The following is a 17,623-nucleotide window of genomic DNA, read 5'->3' on the forward strand; positions in this document are numbered from 1 at the left end:
TGGGCCACCCCTGTCTTCGGAAGGTGGGTCAGATCTTTCACCCACCCCTGAATCGGCAGAGTGGTCTTGACTATAACTTCAGCTGTTTGAGTTATTGGCTCTACTGCCTGCAATGCCGAATAGGCAGCCAATAACTGTTTTTCAACCAGAAACCAATGGGGGCCTGAACAGAACTCTGGTGTTGCCACAGGCCCCAACCAAAGCCATCTTGAGTGATGTGAACATCTAACTCGGCTGGGAGGGTAGGATCAAATAGACCCAATGCCTGGGCTTGTTTAACTGCCAGTTTCGCCTGTTGAAAAGCATCCTGTTCTGTTTTCCCCCAATCCCAAAGCTGCCCCTTTTTTGTGAGTCTAGACGGTGGTCTTAGCAGCTGCGCTAGGTGAGGTATAAAAGAACGCCAATAACCCAATACACCTAGAAACTCTTGCAGCTGCTTCGATGTTGTAGGGACTGGGAACGCCTGAACCTTTTCGATGACAGCACTGGGCAGTACTTTGGTCTTTCCTGACCAAACCACCCCCAGGAATTTTACAGACAGGCCCGGACCTTGCACCTTTTGGGGATTTATAGCCCATCCCCTGTGTTGTAAATAGGCGGTTAATGAATCCACCGCCTGTCCCATTGCCTCCAGTGAGTCGGATGTCAGCAGGAGATCATCAATATAGTGATACAAGTTAACATTATCAGGTTTTTTCCAGTCGGCCAGGTCACGCGCCACTAGATTATGACAACATGTTGGTGAATGCACGTACCCCTGTGGCAGGACCTGAAAGGTCCACTGCCTGCCTCCCCACGTAAACGCAAACTGATCTTGCGATTCCTCAGCAATTGGGATACTGAAGAACGCATTTGCTAAATCTAGGACACAATGATAGGTTTTTATCTCCCTACTCAATGTGTCCATTAGGGAAGCAATATTGGGTACGGCTGCATGAATAGGCAGCGTGACCTTATTTAATTCCCTATAATCTACTGTCATTCTGCACGTGCCATCCGACTTTCGCACTGGCCATATGGGGGAATTATATGGGCTGTGGGCAGGTCTTATAATGCCCACTTTTTCTAATTCCTGCACTGTTTTTGATATTTTGTCCTGCCCCCCCGGGAGTCTGTACTGTCTCACATGAGTAATCCGGCGCGGTTTTGGCAAACAAATTGGCCCATGTTTCGCATGGGTTCTTAATATTACCTGCACCGCCCGGATACTGATACATCTCTGTCAGAGTCTGAACTCTCCCACGGTTGCCTGGAGAGCCAGACCGCATAGAATATCTATGCCCAAGATGTATTCCTGGACTGGGGCAATAGATACCTTATACTCCCGGGGTGGGAGACGCCCAACCCCCAGTTTTAACCATGTTTGGGTGACAGGAATAGTTTGTCCCCCAAAACCACCAATCATCACTCTGTTTCCATGAAATTTGTTTGGATCTCCGTAAACGATTGATGTTTCTGCTCCAGTGTCCACTAATGCCATAACTCTCTGAATATTTTTTCGGGACCAATAAATCGTTAATTCTACATAGGGCCTCCGGTCCCGTCTGGAGGCCCAACATCCCCCGTCACGCCATGAACTGTGCTAGGGCCAATTCTTTTGCTTCCGATGGCTCAGGCATCGTGGCCCGAGACACTTGAGGCAGCTCTTTTTTCCTATTAGGAACAATGAAGTCTTCTAGGTTCCATGCTGTTGTTGGTATCCTCTCTATAATTCTTACCCTTGGTTTCTTAGGGTAGTTTTGAAATTTTTGATTGTCCTTTAGCTGTCTCCAAAGCTGGAGAAGGACATGGTTGGGCTGGCGGTCAATCTTAGCAAATTGGACCCCAGCTCGAATTAGGTCATTAAACATTTGTTTTTGGGAAACCCTTATGGGTCCCGATCGAGGAGCTCGAATAGCCGGCGTCTTGGTTTTAGTCACCGGCAGGAGCTCAGCTTCTTCTAACATCCGAATGTTGCACCTGGTCTGTAGGCGTTCTGTCTCCCGCAGATCAGCAACTATCTGAGCAGCCTGCTGAACTACGGCTTCCGAGGTCACCAGAGGGTTTAATATTGAAACCAAGGTCCCATATAGGTGGGAAGGGGCCTGTTGTAAAATTAAATCTCGCATGCCCGCCGAGAACTTGATCATATCTGGGCTATCATACGAGTCTTCATATATTGCTTCTCTCATGCCTAAGTCGTGAATGTAATTTTGAGGGTCCTCCATGGAGGACCATAGCCCTATGTTTAATGGAATATCTGTTTTATTTGGCCAGACCATCCGGCATACTGCCATTAACCAATCTATTATTGAGTGGTTCTCATTGCTATACTGGATGGCAGCGTATAGTCTCTGCCTGACAGCAGGATGTAATGTTATGGTGGCCAGCTTTGCCATTTCCGGCCCATTAACCATAACACTTTCTGCTCCTGAATCCCATAACCTGAGCAGCCATGCAGGTATACTCTCTCTCGGCCTCTGCCGAAATCGCTGCACCAGGTCCATTAATTCAGTAGGAGTGTATGGTCTGGCTGTCACATGCAAATGCGTTTCGGCAGGGGGCCATTGGTCGGGGGCACCCCTGCCGGTCTATCTTGTACTTTTTTTGTTTTTTGAGTTATAATAGGACGGAGTTCCAGGGGATCCGCCATAACTGGAGCCTCTAGGTCTGATTTGGAACTCCTGTTTTCCTCTTGAACCAGGTCCGCTACTTCAGAGGTATGACTATCATCTATTGAAATACTACGGACCTGACCTAGAGATTGTAAAATTGTTTTTTTCCCCGTCAGTACATTAAGTCCTTCCTCCAATTTGTCAATCCAAGCTTTTAGTAGCTGATTTTCATTTTCTAAATTACCTGATCTTGTCTCTGCTTGATTTAAAGCATTCAACAGTGGCTATGCCACTGTGGATGCAGCTAATTGCCTTGCTTTCGTAGTTAAGACATCTTTGTCCAGTCCCTGAAAGTATTCTGTTAAGCATACTGGGGAAACACAGGGGACCTCATTTCTCAATTATAGTTGCCAGTTGATAATAAGGAGATCCCAGAAACCCTGGGATCTGCCCAGGGATCATTTCATCAAGGGGAATGGTGTTCTCCCCCTTGACCCATTTATAGAAAATCCATAAGAGAAACATGATGTAAAGTGGATTTGGCCGGCCTGGCTCGCCAATTGTTTAATCAATGGATAGACAAATGGTATATAGTCAATAGATATATAGATGGTATATATATATCCAGGAGCTTGGCTAATTTAATTTATATGGGAGAAAATGAGAGAAAGTCACTCACCCTGTCCTGGGCTCGAGAGATGAACTCCTGATGGAGCGGATCACCAGAGAGATCCTTCCCCACAGACAGTCAGCTCATCAATAGGTCTAGAAGAGGTGGAGCCAGGCTCCACCCCTTCCTGCAGCACAGGTGAATTGCCTTCACCTGTGCTCCCGTGGCTGACTCATTGCTCGCCTCAGGTGATCAATCAAAGGTTCAGACCGTGATTCAGCAGCCCCATACAAGAGGCAAGTCAAACTCTTCGGAAAAAGGAAAAGAAAGCAAAGAAAGGAACAGGGAAGAAGAGAACTAAGAAAAACAATAAAAAAGCAAGAAAAACCAAAGCAAAACCAAGAAACATACTCTGAACAGGAAAGGAGTCCTTGCAGCAAGGAACAAGATCACGCAAAGAAAGGAGCAGGAAAGACAAAGAACCTACAAATATGAAACAAAGACAATGCAAAGCAAAGAAAAAAGGCTTACTACAGAAAAAAAAACAAATGAGAAATTGCAAAACAAGGATGGAGAGCAAAGCAAAGCAAAACGAGGTCGAGAAATACAAGAGGAAAGCCAATGAATTCAATACACTAGCATGGCAAAGCAAAGAATCCTAGCAAAGTAAAGAGAGAAAAAAGCTCACCAGTGCTTAACAGTGGAAAGAAAGAATGAAAATTAAACAGCAATGCAAGGCCACGATACCAACAATAACCAAAGAGCAAACCAAAGCCAGGAAAAACCAGCAAAAGAAAAGAAAGAGTAAGTAATAAAAAGCCAAGGAGAGCCAAGCAAAATCAATTGAAATCCTCACAAACGGAGGAGAATACGCTTAGGAAAGGAAAAAGCAGTTCCATGAACAGAAATAAAAGGGAAAAAAAAACAACACTGGAAAAAGAAAAAAACAATGCATTGCAATGCAGAAGAAGCAGGAAACCAAGGCAGAAACCACAGAAAAACAACACGGAAAACAAACCAAGGAAACCAACATCAACCCATGCAGCAGCAGCAGCCTCTGCAGCAACATGAAAAAGCAAAAAAATACAAGGACATGGCAAAGCACAGATGACCACCGAGTGTGCAGGAGGCCAAAATCTTGGCATCCGTGCCCGGGAGGAGGAAAGGGTAGCTACTGGGCATGCTGCTGCCTCCACCACACATGCACCTTCAGGGTCACCAGCCCAGAAGGAGTCTGTGCCTGCCAGTCGGAACAAAACACCTCTCTGGAGGAAGGCAAAGCACTTGAAGACATGCCAAGGAGGACGGAAGGGTAGCTACCGGGCATGGATCCACCCAGCCAGCACAGGAAAAGCCGCCAGGCCAGCACAAGGCAAGAGGCAAGGATGCCCACGAGGCGTGGACCCACCTGGGAAACCGAGAAGGAGCTGCAAATGCAGCAAGCACTGCACAAAAGCCTAGAGAGCTGCCTGCACTTCCAGAAGCCAGGAAAGGAAAAAACACAGCAGTCAAGGCAGAGAGACAGCATCAGGTAAGTGAAGGCAAGCTAAGAGGAATGGCATGGGCAAGGAAACAAGGAAGGCAAAGCAAGGCAAGGCAAAGAATGGAAAGCAAAGCTGCAACTGAAAGCAAAGCCAAGAAACATACTCTGAACAGGTATGTTCGCCTGTTTTCTATCTCTACCTCTCTCGGTTCGTTTTTCAGACCCTGCGTTCTTGCCCTGTATTTCAGCAATTCTGTTCTTCAGTGGATGGCCACTTGCATCATCTTCATACTGTAAGAAAGCAATACTTCATGAGCAGCTCTTTTGATATGCTTAGTTGAGACAATCACAATCTCATTGGAAATAGGCACCTAAGGTTTGCAAAGAGACACTTCTCCAGGTTATGCCAGGGACAGGATTATCATAGTGCTGGAACATTATTCCAGAGGATCCTTTGTCAGCAAAGTAAAGTATTCGGGGACATATTCACAAAGTCTGCACAAACTGTAGCTAATTAACATATTTTGCTTTCTCATCATTCAGTTGGAGAAGACAAGCACACTCAAACATCAGTCTGGGGGAGTTGAAGTAACACACAGCACAAAACACTTGGATTATTCAGAGGGAAACACTGGCTTTAACTGCCTCGGTTACATCTATCCAAAATTATCTTGCAGGTTCTTAGTTCCTTACCACTCTCTCCTTCTTTCCTTCCCCACACTTTAAAACTACAAGCAGTTAGGACAATGTTCTTTGCAGAAATCCAGGACAGAGCAGTCCTGGTGGATCAGTATCAAGCCCAGCTCACAGGAGGCCAACGCCCACTGTTTCCTGTCTGATAAACACAGATCTTTGCAGTGTTCAATTGTCTTCCCTGTCATCAAAACAAATATCATTTTAAAGCAAATGAATCTAGCCTATAAAAGCACGTTTAGCCTCCTACAGCAATTCAGTGTTTTTGGGGATTGAGTTTGAGAACACATCTTTAGGCAAACACACCAATTTCCATGTGTCTGAACGTGCAGCCTCTCCTGATGCAGTGATCCTCCTTCCACAGCTGCAGAACCTTTCATTCCACAGAGTGACTTCACAGGGGCAGAAGGGTCTCCCTGTAACAAGAAGGAAACAAAAAAGAAAAATAAAGCACAGCCCCATGTCCAAGGCTGTGTAAACTCCATCTATTCCAGTGACTGGAAGTAATCTGCAATATCAGCCTTCACCCTGGCATCACAGGCCCTTGTTGGCCTATGACAGCAGTCTTGGTACAGGAGTCACTGTGTTACACCCTGTTACCAAAGACACGATACCTGTGAGTGGGTAACACAACAATGAGGTGAAGCCTGAGCCAGCAGTTTTCCTTACTGTCTCACTTATCTTCCTGAAAAATAGAGAACCTCATTGCACCTACTGCAAAAAGACATTTACACTCAAACTTCCATACACTTGGACTGTGTTTCCAAGGATCTTATGATGGAAAAAAATGGTTTTTTCTACAGTTAGCCAGAACAGAGGCTTCTTTGAAAGAGCAACAGCGTGCAGACACTATCTGCAAACCCCTAGCATCCTTCTGCTGTGCTTACGTAGCACCCGGAGCAAGCAGTCACTGACTGTACAGCTTGTGCGGGCGACTACTGCTCAGATAACAACTGAGGATGTGAGAAAACACATCAGTAGGAGCAGTACAGTCGTAATGCAGCAACAAAGACCGGAGCACTGCTGAGACAGGTAGCAGAGCGCTTTCATTAGTGGTCAATGTTAACCCCATCCAGCCAGTGCTGAGCAAAATGGGGACAAAGGGTAGACTCCACAAACTGAAGATAATGTTTCCTGCTGGCTCGGCTATAATCATTTCTTTGGGCTTTTTTTTTTCCTGTTCTTTGGTTTTGGTAAGATGCTAATAATTTATGCAAACTCTCCCATACACTACCAATCTCCATCCGATGATGATATAAAGGCTGAGATAAGCCCTTCTTCTAGCCATACAATGTTAGAAACAAAATCTATTAGAGATTTTGTGATGCAGATAGATATGAACAATAAAAGCAGAGGCAGAGAAAAAAAGAGCTGGCTTGCATGGCAGCAGGTAAACAATGGACCCAGGAAAAACACTTGTCTGTAGCATTCACACCCGTATCTCATCCCACGTAAGACCCACAGCATTACAACTTCAAAGCAAAACTCTACTGATCTGTACTGTGTTGAGCCTCTAAGCTGTCTTTGCTTCTCTGCTTCTGTAATCTAAGCTCACTTTGTCTTTCTACTTAACAGGCAAACCTCACCATAAGAAGACAATATGCAAACTATGGGTGGAGTATGTATGTAGCCAAATTATTAACATAATTTTTTACTATGAGACAACAAACATATGCGAGGCGACGCTGTCTGAACTGGAACCACAGTGACTTTAACATACATACCAAAACATGAGAAATCAAGTTTTTACCATATTTGAGAATTTCCTGTTATGTAACTTAAGCTGCACAGGAAAATCCGGGATGCCACACGAACCAGCAGGCACCTCCAACCCCATCCCTTTGCATTACACACAGGAAAAGAAAAAGAAATGTCACAATATGATAGGTTAGCACTTATTTCACTTAAAGAAAAGCAAGAAAATCCTGAATTACTGAAAATCACCAAGCTTGATCTTACAAATCAGGATGTAACATAGTAACTCTTCTCTCCAGCAACCAGAAAAGACAGATAGCAGAGGAGTCATTGATTCAGAGGTCTGGAAGAGAAATACTGACATATTAAAAGCATGAGATAAATCCAGTCTAGTTCAGACATAGCTGAAAGCTGTTGTCAGCCCAAGCCTCAGCAGTTACCAAGATGTAAACAAAGCTAAGTTTAATGTGTTAATTTTTTTAAGTTGAACACAATGCCTGGCATTAAAAAAAAAAAAAAATCATAAGTTCCTCTTGTTTGAATCAAAAAACGGGAGAAAATCACTCGGAAGCAGAACATTCATGATTTTTAAAACCACCTTGCCTTTAGCAAAATGTTACTCTTCGCATCCACCTGCCTTACGAAGATAAGTACAAAAGCCTGTCTGCTAACCAGCAACCGGCCCAGCAAAAACTGCTGAAATTATCCATCAGCAATGAAGAAGCAACAATACAAGGAGAAGTACATCAGCTGAATTATTCACGCTTTAGAATACCAAAAGGTACTAAGATCTGAACCGCCTGAGCCCCCAGGGTCAGCCTTTCTCAAGCTACACGATCACCTACTGCAGCTGGGACTTATTCTCTGTGTTCCTAAGCCTACTTCTTCAGTAGATCGGAAAGACTGGTTGTATCAGCTGTAAAATACCAAAACTTCAGGGTTCTGTGTTACATGCAGCAAAACTTCATCTTAGCAGAGACAATTCTAACTACTTTTGAAGCCACCCACTGTTTCCTGTGGATAGCAAAGATAAAAGGAAATCCAACAAGCTTGTACTCTTCGCCTGTACTCAAATGTAGCGACAGAGCGCTCTAGAGTGGGATGTGAGAATGACACGAGTCCTACAGCAGATAGAAACATTTTAAAGATAACAACATTCCTCTGAGGCAGTAACAGCAGTGCAATGCGCTCTCCTCCCACGCCCCTGCTCACACAAGTGACCTGCTGCTGCTCGGGGTCCTGCTTGGCAGGAAGCTGCCCCAAGTGCTGCCCCACACACCCCCAAGCAGCCTCACCAGCACAGGGCAGCACTAAGCCCAGCACCAGGCAGGGCACCCTGCACGGCGTACACCAGGCTGTGGCTGGCTCAACTCCCACCCCACTGTGCCTGCAGTCCCACTGACCCCATGCTACAGCAGGTGCTGCGTCATCACAAGACAGAGTGGCAACAGAGGCACATTCTCTGTGGGTTCTGCCCTATAAATGCCATCACACAACCTGGCACTCTGAAGTTTACGTGGATTAACACCTTGGGAGCCTCTCTCTTCAAGGAGCTAATTCTACAAGTCTGAGTCCCACAAAGGCTGTGGGGCGATGATCATTAGCAGACACCCTATCCTAAGCAAGATCGTGCTCCTAAGACACTCGAATTAGTGTGGCAGAACCCTACCTTACTTTCTGTTTAATCTCTGTATCAATCTCACATGGATCAAAATAACAGATTCAGCACCTGCAATGAGTCTAGATCGAGCAAAGCTTTTGACAGAGGGACGAAAGAGTTCAGGACAAGATGATGCAATGTGACGGAGTCAAAGCAGCTGGCCAACCAAACACGATGTGCATGCATTTCCAAGCTGAGTGTGCACCTGGAGTTGTTATTGTATCACTCACTATCAAAAGAATTCCTGAGTACCCTCATGAAGAAAGCTATACGCTAACATTACTGGAGTCAGTTTTCATAAGTTAGTCCTCTTTAACATTTCTAGATGCTTGTTTTCTTAGTACGCACCACTTACTTCTCCAAAGCTGCATTTCCCTTTGTCTTTCCATTTGAAGGGCTTTGAAAAAGACTTTGAAATAGAAATTCCATGATTACTGTAATACACTTGGGTAGGTATTTGGACTTTCATCCTGAGACATTCAGTGCATTTTACTAAAATAAACAATACTCGAAAACTTACACCACCAAATTCCCATTGATTTTTCTAACACTGGTTTTTGCTGTTACAGGCAGGAGGTAGCAAACCACAGCTATTCAGCAATCCCAGAAGTCAGATGGGCCCTAGGGAGACAAGAAGGGCAGTAAGGTGACAAAATTGAAGGGACAGGCTACTTGGGGAGATTGCAAGGAAGTTGCTAAGGTATGCTATGCAGGGAAGAAGTTAGGAAGGCAAAAGCCCAATCTGAACTCAGATTAGCCACCGCAGTAAGAGAGTAAGAAATCCTTTTATAAATATATCAGTGGTAAGAGAACAACCAAGGAGAATTTCCATCCTTTTCTTGATGCAGGGGGAATGTGACCACTGAGGATAAGCAGAAGGCTGAGGTCCTCAATGCCTTTTTTACACCTGCCTTTAAAAGGCAGATCAGTTATCATCAGGGCACTTTATGTCCCAATCTGGAAGTCTGGGATGCTATGCAGAATACACCCCCAGTGATTCATGTGGAGACAGAGCGCTCCTCCTCCATCTGGACTGTCACAAGCCCATGGGACCAGATGGGCTCCATCCTAGGGTGCTGAGGGAGCTGGTGGGGGTGACTGCTGAGCCACTCTCCGCTATCTACCAGCGCTCCTGCTTAACTGGAGAGGAACCAGAGGCTTGCCAATGTGACTCTTATCTACAAGAAGGGCTGTACGGAGGATCCGGGGAACTACAGGCCAGTCCCCAGATAGGGGAAACTTATGGAACAAATCACCTTGGGTGAGATCACATGGTACACGCATGGCATCCAGGGGATCAGGCCCAACCAGGACAGGTTCATGAAAGGCAGGTCGTGCTTGTCAAACCTCATCTCCTTCTGTGACTAGGTGACCAGCCTGGTAGATGAGGGAAAGGCTATTTATTGATATAGTCTGCCTAGACTTCAGCAAAATCTTTGTCACGGTCTCCCACAGTATTGTCCTGGGGAAACTGGCTGCCCATGGCCTGGACAGGTATAGCCTTCTTTGGCTAAGGAACTGCTAGAGGGCTGTGCCCAACGGGTAGTGGTTAACGGAGCTAAGTCCAGCTGGCAACCCCCAGGGGTCAGTACTGGGGCCCATCTTGTTTAATATCTTTACTGATGACCTAGATGAAGGGATTGAGTGCACCCTCAGTACGTTTGCAGATAACACCAAGCTGGAAGGTGGTGTTGATCTGCCTGAGGGCAGAGAAGCCCTTCAGAGGGATCTGCATAAGCTGGACCACTAGGCTGAGGTTCAACAAGGCCAAGAGCCAGGTCCTGCACTTTGGCCACAACAACCCCACGCAGCACAACAGGCCTGGGGCTGAGCAGCTGGATGACTGTAAGGAGGAAGGGACCTGGGGGTGTTGGTTGGTGCTTGGCTGAACAGCAGCCGACAGTGTGCCCAGGTGGCAAAGAGGGCCAACAGCATCCTGGCCTGCATTTGAAATAGTGTGGCCAGCAGGAGCAGGGAGGGAATCAGCCCCCTGTACTCAGCACTGGTGAGGCCACACCTCAAGTACCACGTTCAGTTTTGGGCCCCTCACTACAAGAAAGACACTGAGGCCCCAACATCTAAAGGAGGACAGCAAAACTGGTGAGGGGTCTGGAGCACAAATCTTATGAGGAGCGGCTCAGGGAGCTGGGATTGTTTAGTGTAGAGAAGAGGCGGCTCAGAAGAGACCTTACTGCACTCTACAATTTCCTGAAGGGAGGTTGTGATGACGAGGAAGAGTTTGGCCTCTTCTCCCAGGTAACAAACAGGACCCAAGGAAATGGCCACAAGTTGTACTGGAGGAGGTTTAGGTTAGACCTCTCTGAGGTTTTTCTCTCAGAGAGTGGTCAGGCACTGGAATGGCTGCCCAGGGAAGTGGTGGAGTCGCCGTCCCTGGCAGTGTTCAAGAGGCATCTGGAGGAGGAGCTACGAGATATGGTTTAGTGCTCGTGGTGGCAATGGTGATGGGAGGACAGTTGGACTAGATGGTCTTGTAGGTCATTTCCAGCCTTGTCATTCTATGATTCTATGAAATACCAATGCAAACAGTAATTAATTCCTTCCTTCACAGATCTTAACAACTCGGCTTAACTCGGCTTCCTCTTCCTCTCAACACTCTCTCTTCATCCAGATGCCAGCAAGTCCTCTCTGATGCTTTCAACTGCTCAGTAAAATGAAAAAAATCAGAGTAACTGTTCTCTACTCTACTCTACTGGTCATGAAAAGCATCCAGAAGCTCAGAGGCTTATCCAAAGCTAATCTGAAAATTTCCAAATGCCTCTGCTCTAGACAGAGGCACAGAAACCCGCTGGCTCAGGACTCCCACCACTAACTGGGCTCTCCTCTCTCACTTTGCTCCCTCACCAAACATCCAGGACTGGTTTTTACCATGTCCTTGCTGAAGAGCACACAAGATACGCAAGCACACCGTTCTCCCTAGGAAAAACATGGCTCCTAGATATCTACACTGCAAACCTATAAACAGACGTTTAAGTCTTACAGGAATCAGAAAAACTTAACAACATACGCCTGAGGCCCCTGTTTAGCAGTAATGGTTTGCTGAATTTGGGCTCACAATATGATCCCAGCTCGTCACCTTCCTGCCTTCCAACTGCCTTCACTGTGCTTTGAAGGTAAGACCCAATGCCTTAATGCCCTTATGTAACAGCATCTACTTCATTAAACACAGAGGAAGGAGTGTCTCAGTAATGTACATCACACACCACCCAGCCTGGTAAGGACAGGTAACTCTTCTGTGACAGCTTCATCGAAACCTTATTTTATTAGCCTTGGTATCACCCAGAACTCATTCCATTCACTGCTTTGAGGGGTCAGAGCCTAAACTCTACTAAAAGGCCACATATCTTCATGAAATCAGGTACACCTGATACAACCACATCATTAAAGCTCCTGTGCTAAACTTCACTGGTTCCCAATGTTCGCTTAAAAAATAAAATCCACCAAGAGTATCAAACGTCAACACTTTTCTCAGTATCCCAACATCCCTGCCTCATCCATCTCTGGCCAGCAGGACTAAATTCAAAGCAGTGCAAACCACAATTCCACACAAGTAGCTTGAAGCTATGTTTAATCTTGCAGATCAGAGCTCAATAAACACTGGCTCAGCACAAGTCACTCACAGAGAACAGGGGCTCTGCTATCACCAGCACCTGCTATACATCAAGAAGGAATGTGCACATCAAGAGGAAAACAAACACAGCAGCATACAACTAAGAGTTCCTCATGATTGTCAGCACTGAAAGGAAAGCAGGCTGAAGAAAAACCTCAGGTAAATCCGTACAGGACAGCAAAGCAGGGAGGACAAAGGACATGGACTGATCCTGAACTGAACACATTAGAGAACAAGAGCCTTGAGAGGAGTAATTGGTTATACAGGTAAACAGTATGCACGTCTGAAATGGTGATTTCTTCAGAAGACTCTACGGTGTTCCTCATCAAGAAGAAGGACAACACATAAAGAAATCAGGATGGATATAATTTGAAAATTCTTTTCAGCTGGCCTGGCATCCTGGGGCAAACTGAAGACTAGACAGGACACCAAAACAGAAAGAGAGAACTAACAGCACAGGGGGGTGCCACAGAGAAACTGGAAAGTGACCAAATCTCTGCTCAGATAGAAACTGCTGTGTGAGGTAGAAAGCTGATTGTGATACCCTCTGCCAGTGAGGAGCACAGTGGGAGGATGAGGAAGGACATTCACACCAGTGGCATAGCCTAGCGCAGAGCTACAATTCCAAAGCGATTATAAGGTTTTATTTAACAATGCTGTGTGGGATGATTCAGCTGCTTCAAGCTCAAACAAGCTGCAAGTGATTGATTAATCAGTGCATCTCAGCAACCTCAAAACCTGATCGTCTTGCAAAAAATAAACAGAACATACCATCTCAAACAGCATATAATCAATCTACAGAATTTAATCCAGCAGGCAGGCCTGTGGCCAAGTTCTGTGCTGGCAGCAGTGTCTTTTTATGACCATTAGGAACATTCCCAGTTACAGAGCTGCCACAACTTGGGCACAAAATATACAGACCCACCTGGGAGAACAGAAAATAAAGAAGCAACTTACCCTCCCCTTATCCAGCTCCGCTCTCACATTTAGAAGTGAAACTACAAGTTCAAATGCCATGAAAAAACGAGGGGATGAGATGCAGCAAGCCCAGGGAGCAGGCAGGTAGGCACAGCAAAGCAGCAAACAAAGACCAATCTCTGAGAGGGGGGCTGCTTACAGAAATAAACCCGGGGCCTGCCTACAGAAAGCCCACACCTTTCACTCCCAGTAAAGCTCCACCATTTTGACAGCCAAGCCAATAACTACCACTTCACTTCTCATGACTCTTCCCTGAGCTCCAGAACAAATAGTTACTCGAGGTCGCCTATTGCAACTGCAACTGCTCATAACTAATAATCAAGATTATATCTTTCGTGACATAAGCAGCTCACTTCTGCTTGGTGGCAATGACAGTCCATTCCCATTGCATCCCTTCGTGTCACAGCTGGCTTTCTGACAGCCTCCTGGATGATTCCCCCAAAAGCACCCTGCACTTATTCTGAAGAGCGAAAGAAAGGAAGGTTCATGGAAACAGGCACTCAAGGCTTGCAAGAGATGCAGTGCTCCAGATCAGAGATAGGACCATCACAGTGCCAGAGCACACTCTATCACTAAAGGAAACATTTGAGAGCACATTCACAACCTCTGCATAAGCTGTAACGATTCAGCATCTTTAGCTTTATCATTCAGTTGGAGAAGGCAGATGCTCTCACACATCAGTCAGCAAGCACTTGGAGGAGCCAGCCCTCTGGTTTGTACAGTGACAGACATCATTGCTGCCGGCTCTGACACCTTACCAGGAGATGCTTCAGTTTAGTAACGTGGACTTCATTCCTTCCATCAGCAGCTGCTCCTGGACTGACCTTCATTCATACAGTGACACCATCACTTCTAGCACGAGCTGACCTGCAAAACAGAGGGAAGAAAGTGGGATGACAACAAACACGGAGAGAACGTGTTTTAACAACACACCAGTACACAAAGAAATGGAAACCTGGCCCGGCCGTGACGGCCCCGGCCCCCGGCCCCCTCCCCCCCTGCACCAGCACACACACACACACACACAAAAGCAAATAAGAAAGCCATAACATAAGTAACAGCAGAAACACCAGTGCAATGGCAGTATATTAAGAAGGTAGGAAAAGGACTGCCCACCCACTCACCTCCAAGGATTTACACCCACAGAACAAACCCCACAGTGGAGAAACTGCCAGAAAGAAACCCTTCCCCCGTGGCAGTCAGCCCTCAAACGAGCTCCAAGAGAGGGGCAGCCAGGCTCTGCCCCTTCCAGCCACGGAGCTGAACTGCCTTCACCTGTGCTCCCAGGGCTGGCTGGGTCCTTTCCTCAGCTGCTCCATCAGTGGTTCAGGCTGTGGTTCAACAGCTCTCATACAGCAGAGCAAAGGAAAAAAGAGCAAAGCAAAGCAATAGATGAAAGAAAAACAACAAAGAAAACTAGCAGGGTTCTAGGAAATAACAGAAAGCCACAGTGAAAGGAGTCAGATAGTGTTTCTTCTGCTGCATGTCTTATTCCTCACAAAGTGAAAACAGTCACGTCTTGGAGGTTTGAGAATAATTCTCTGAATTTAGTGACAAAAACTTCTGTTAAAGCCTTCATTCTTACTTTCACATTTTGAATTTTAACTTCTGCCTGAGTGCCTTCTGGACTCTCATCTTCAGCACTGCTGCCAGTGCCCCAGGCAGATGCAGAAGGAGCCTGCAGAGGTTGTGCTGTAGTTTTCTCCCCAGGAGTTGGTTGATTTTCCAAAGTAGTCACACGTTCACTTTCCAATTCAGTCTCACCTTCGATGCCTACTGCAAAGAACAAAAAGTAGTGGAAAACAGATGATGAGGTAGCTTAATACGGAGACAATTTTTGGCACCCACGTTATAATTTAACCTAATGTATAATCAACGAATACACGTGGTAAGCACGTGTCTGCTGCTACAGATGACCAAAACAGATTAACCTCAAGTTTCTTATTCCTGCAGTGATCAGTCAAAGTCATTCACACCAGTCATTAGCCACGCCAGCTGTGTTCTAGAACAAGTGGAGATATATATACAATGGGAGCCACCAGGAAGAGCCTTTATATAGCAGTGAAATGCCACACGTTTCCAAAGAGCTTAGTCAGCTTTAGCACTGAGTCAGCGGTTCAATTTTACTTACACAAAAATACACGTAGGAAAAGCAGAGCTCAAGTCTTCTCTTTGGACAGCTGAACTCTCACCCATCATGAGCAGAGGGTGAGAAATCTTACTCAAAATCCACAACGACCAACGATGCTTCCATGCTGATTGCATTACATGCCACAGAACGGCCAAAAACTCCGTCAGCCGAGTACTGGCAGAAAATGACAGTACACATTTTTAGCATTTCATCATGAATTCAAAGTATAGTCTCAATTTACTATTATAATTGGAAGGGAAAAAAAATCTCTGTACATATATACATTAGTCTTCAAGCTGCCAGGCATCAGTTTTCGATGGAGAAAAGCCACATTCGACATCTGCTTCTATAGCAGAGTCCATCCGACCTTTAAAAATTATTTTGTTGAGGTTAAAGACATTCCACTGCTTTGTCTTTATGAAGCATTTCATGATGTGCATCGAATTTGGCAGCCAGCAGAAGAGAAGGCTCCGGGGAGACCTTCTGAGGGCGGCCTTCAGTATCCCAAGGGGGGCTGCAAAAAGCAAGGGACAGAGTCTTTAGATGGGACATAAGGAAGAACTCTGTTACAATAAGCGTGGCACTGGAACAGGGACAATGAGGGACCCTGGGGCTCTCTGGAGCCCTGAGCACTGGGCATCAGGGCCTGGGAATGGAGGGGATGGAGGGCACCATCCCCCTACCCCTTTCCAGAAGGACCACTGCCACCCCAAGACCTTCCCTCGTGCTCTGAGGGGCTGTGCAGAGGAGGGTCTCGAGCTGTCCTACGGATGGCCCAGGGTCACTGTGGAGATGGTATCGGGGCTGTGGCTGCTGTCCCCAGGGGACCCACATCCTGCCCTGGGCTGCTGACAGCCCTCCTCCTGCCCAAAGTCCTGGGCCACAAACCCTGCAGGGACGAGGCTTCTCCATGGTCAGTGACACCTTCTGATATCCTCTGCTGACCAACGGAGTCCTCTGAAGAAGAGCAAAGACCCTGATGGTCACTGACATCCTCCAGTGATCAATAAAGACCTCAGCAAAGGGAAAGGGAAGGGAATGGTGAGAAAGAATATTTTGACCTCGTTTGGTTGATAGCAAGCTTTGCTCATCATGGCATAGAGATCTGTTTGGATTTAATCAAGCACAGAATTCACACAGAAGTGTGACTGCATCACAGCTGTGTGTGCTGCCCGCTGCCTGGGACCGGCTGCCTGATTCTAAGTCCTCCTCCAAGAGGCTCGGCTGCTCCTCAGCGATGCCGACCTGCTCCTCATGGAGGTGCTGCTGTCCGGGCACTCGGGCTGCGCTTGGGGTGGGCTGCACTGGAAAGACACCGGGTCACAATCCCGGCTGGGGACTGCAATGTCTGCTGGACTCAGATCAGAAAGGCACACTTCGTCACCCTCGGGGAGGTGCTGTACTTTTCAAAGACTTGGTTATCCTCGCCTGCAAAAGATAATGTCAGAATCACCATTTTGCTTCCGTGGTGACGGATGGAGGAGTTTTGTGCTGGCACCCACAGCACGTGGTCCCCAGGCTGCCGGCGGCACGGCAGGACGCTCCCCTCCCTCCCATCCCCCTCAGCTCCCGCATCCTCCCGTTATCTGCCTGAGGACACTGAGACCCCGCAGAGCCATCTGGACGCGGGCTCGGCCTCGCTGCGGGCCCCCGCCCTCCTCATCGTCCTTCCGCAGCCCCAGCCGGAGCCCGGCCGGCCCGGGGCCCTGGAAGCGGAGCGGGCGCACGGCGCGGGGCGGGGCGGGCCGGGCCGGGCCGGCCGGCCGGGCCAGGGCCAGGGCCAGGGCCAGGCGGGACGCGCGCGGTGATGACGCAATGACTGCGCGGGCGCGGACGGAAAGGACCCCACGCGCAGCGCCCGCCCCATCCGGCGGACCGACCAATGGCAGCGCGGAGGAGGGGGGCGAGCGCGGGCTCTCCGCCAATGGCGGCCGCGGACGGAGGGTCGGCACGATGGCGCCGGCGGAGCCGCGGGGCTGCGTGCGGGAGAGCTGGGGCGGCTCAGCCTGCAGCAGAGGCGCTCGGGGGGATCCCGGGCACGGCCGTCGGTCCCCGCAGGAGAGGACGGAGCCGGGCTGCGCCCTGCGGTGGCAGGACGGAGGCACGTGGGCACCGCTGCAGCACGGCAGTCCCCGCAGTCGGCACCGCGCC

General features: G+C 47.6%; 1 protein-coding gene across 1 annotated transcript; it reads right to left on the reverse strand.

Moving 5' to 3' along the window:
* Nucleotides 1–1,552: 1,552 nt before the first annotated feature.
* On the reverse strand, nucleotides 1,553–17,091 carry LOC109364222 (uncharacterized). Its single transcript, XM_085238282.1, has 6 exons — nucleotides 15,840–17,091; nucleotides 15,473–15,646; nucleotides 14,927–15,117; nucleotides 14,100–14,208; nucleotides 5,687–5,796; nucleotides 1,553–4,978 (listed from the first exon to the last, which is right to left on the reverse strand). The coding sequence occupies exon 6, from the start codon at nucleotides 2,484–2,486 to the stop codon at nucleotides 1,566–1,568; it is 921 nt and encodes a 306-aa protein (XP_085094408.1). The 5' UTR covers nucleotides 2,487–4,978; nucleotides 5,687–5,796; nucleotides 14,100–14,208; nucleotides 14,927–15,117; nucleotides 15,473–15,646; nucleotides 15,840–17,091; the 3' UTR covers nucleotides 1,553–1,565.
* Nucleotides 17,092–17,623: the final 532 nt, after the last annotated feature.

Source organism: Meleagris gallopavo, chromosome 17 (assembly GCF_905368555.1).
Source record: "Meleagris gallopavo chromosome 17, MGAL_WU_HG_1.1, whole genome shotgun sequence".
NCBI lineage: Eukaryota > Metazoa > Chordata > Aves > Galliformes > Phasianidae > Meleagris > Meleagris gallopavo.

What these genes read in the sequence shown, in the direction of transcription:
- LOC109364222 (XM_085238282.1), bottom strand. Translation starts at nt 2,486, where the DNA reads ATGGACCTGGTGCAGCGATTTCGGCAGAGGCCGAGAGAGAGTATACCT.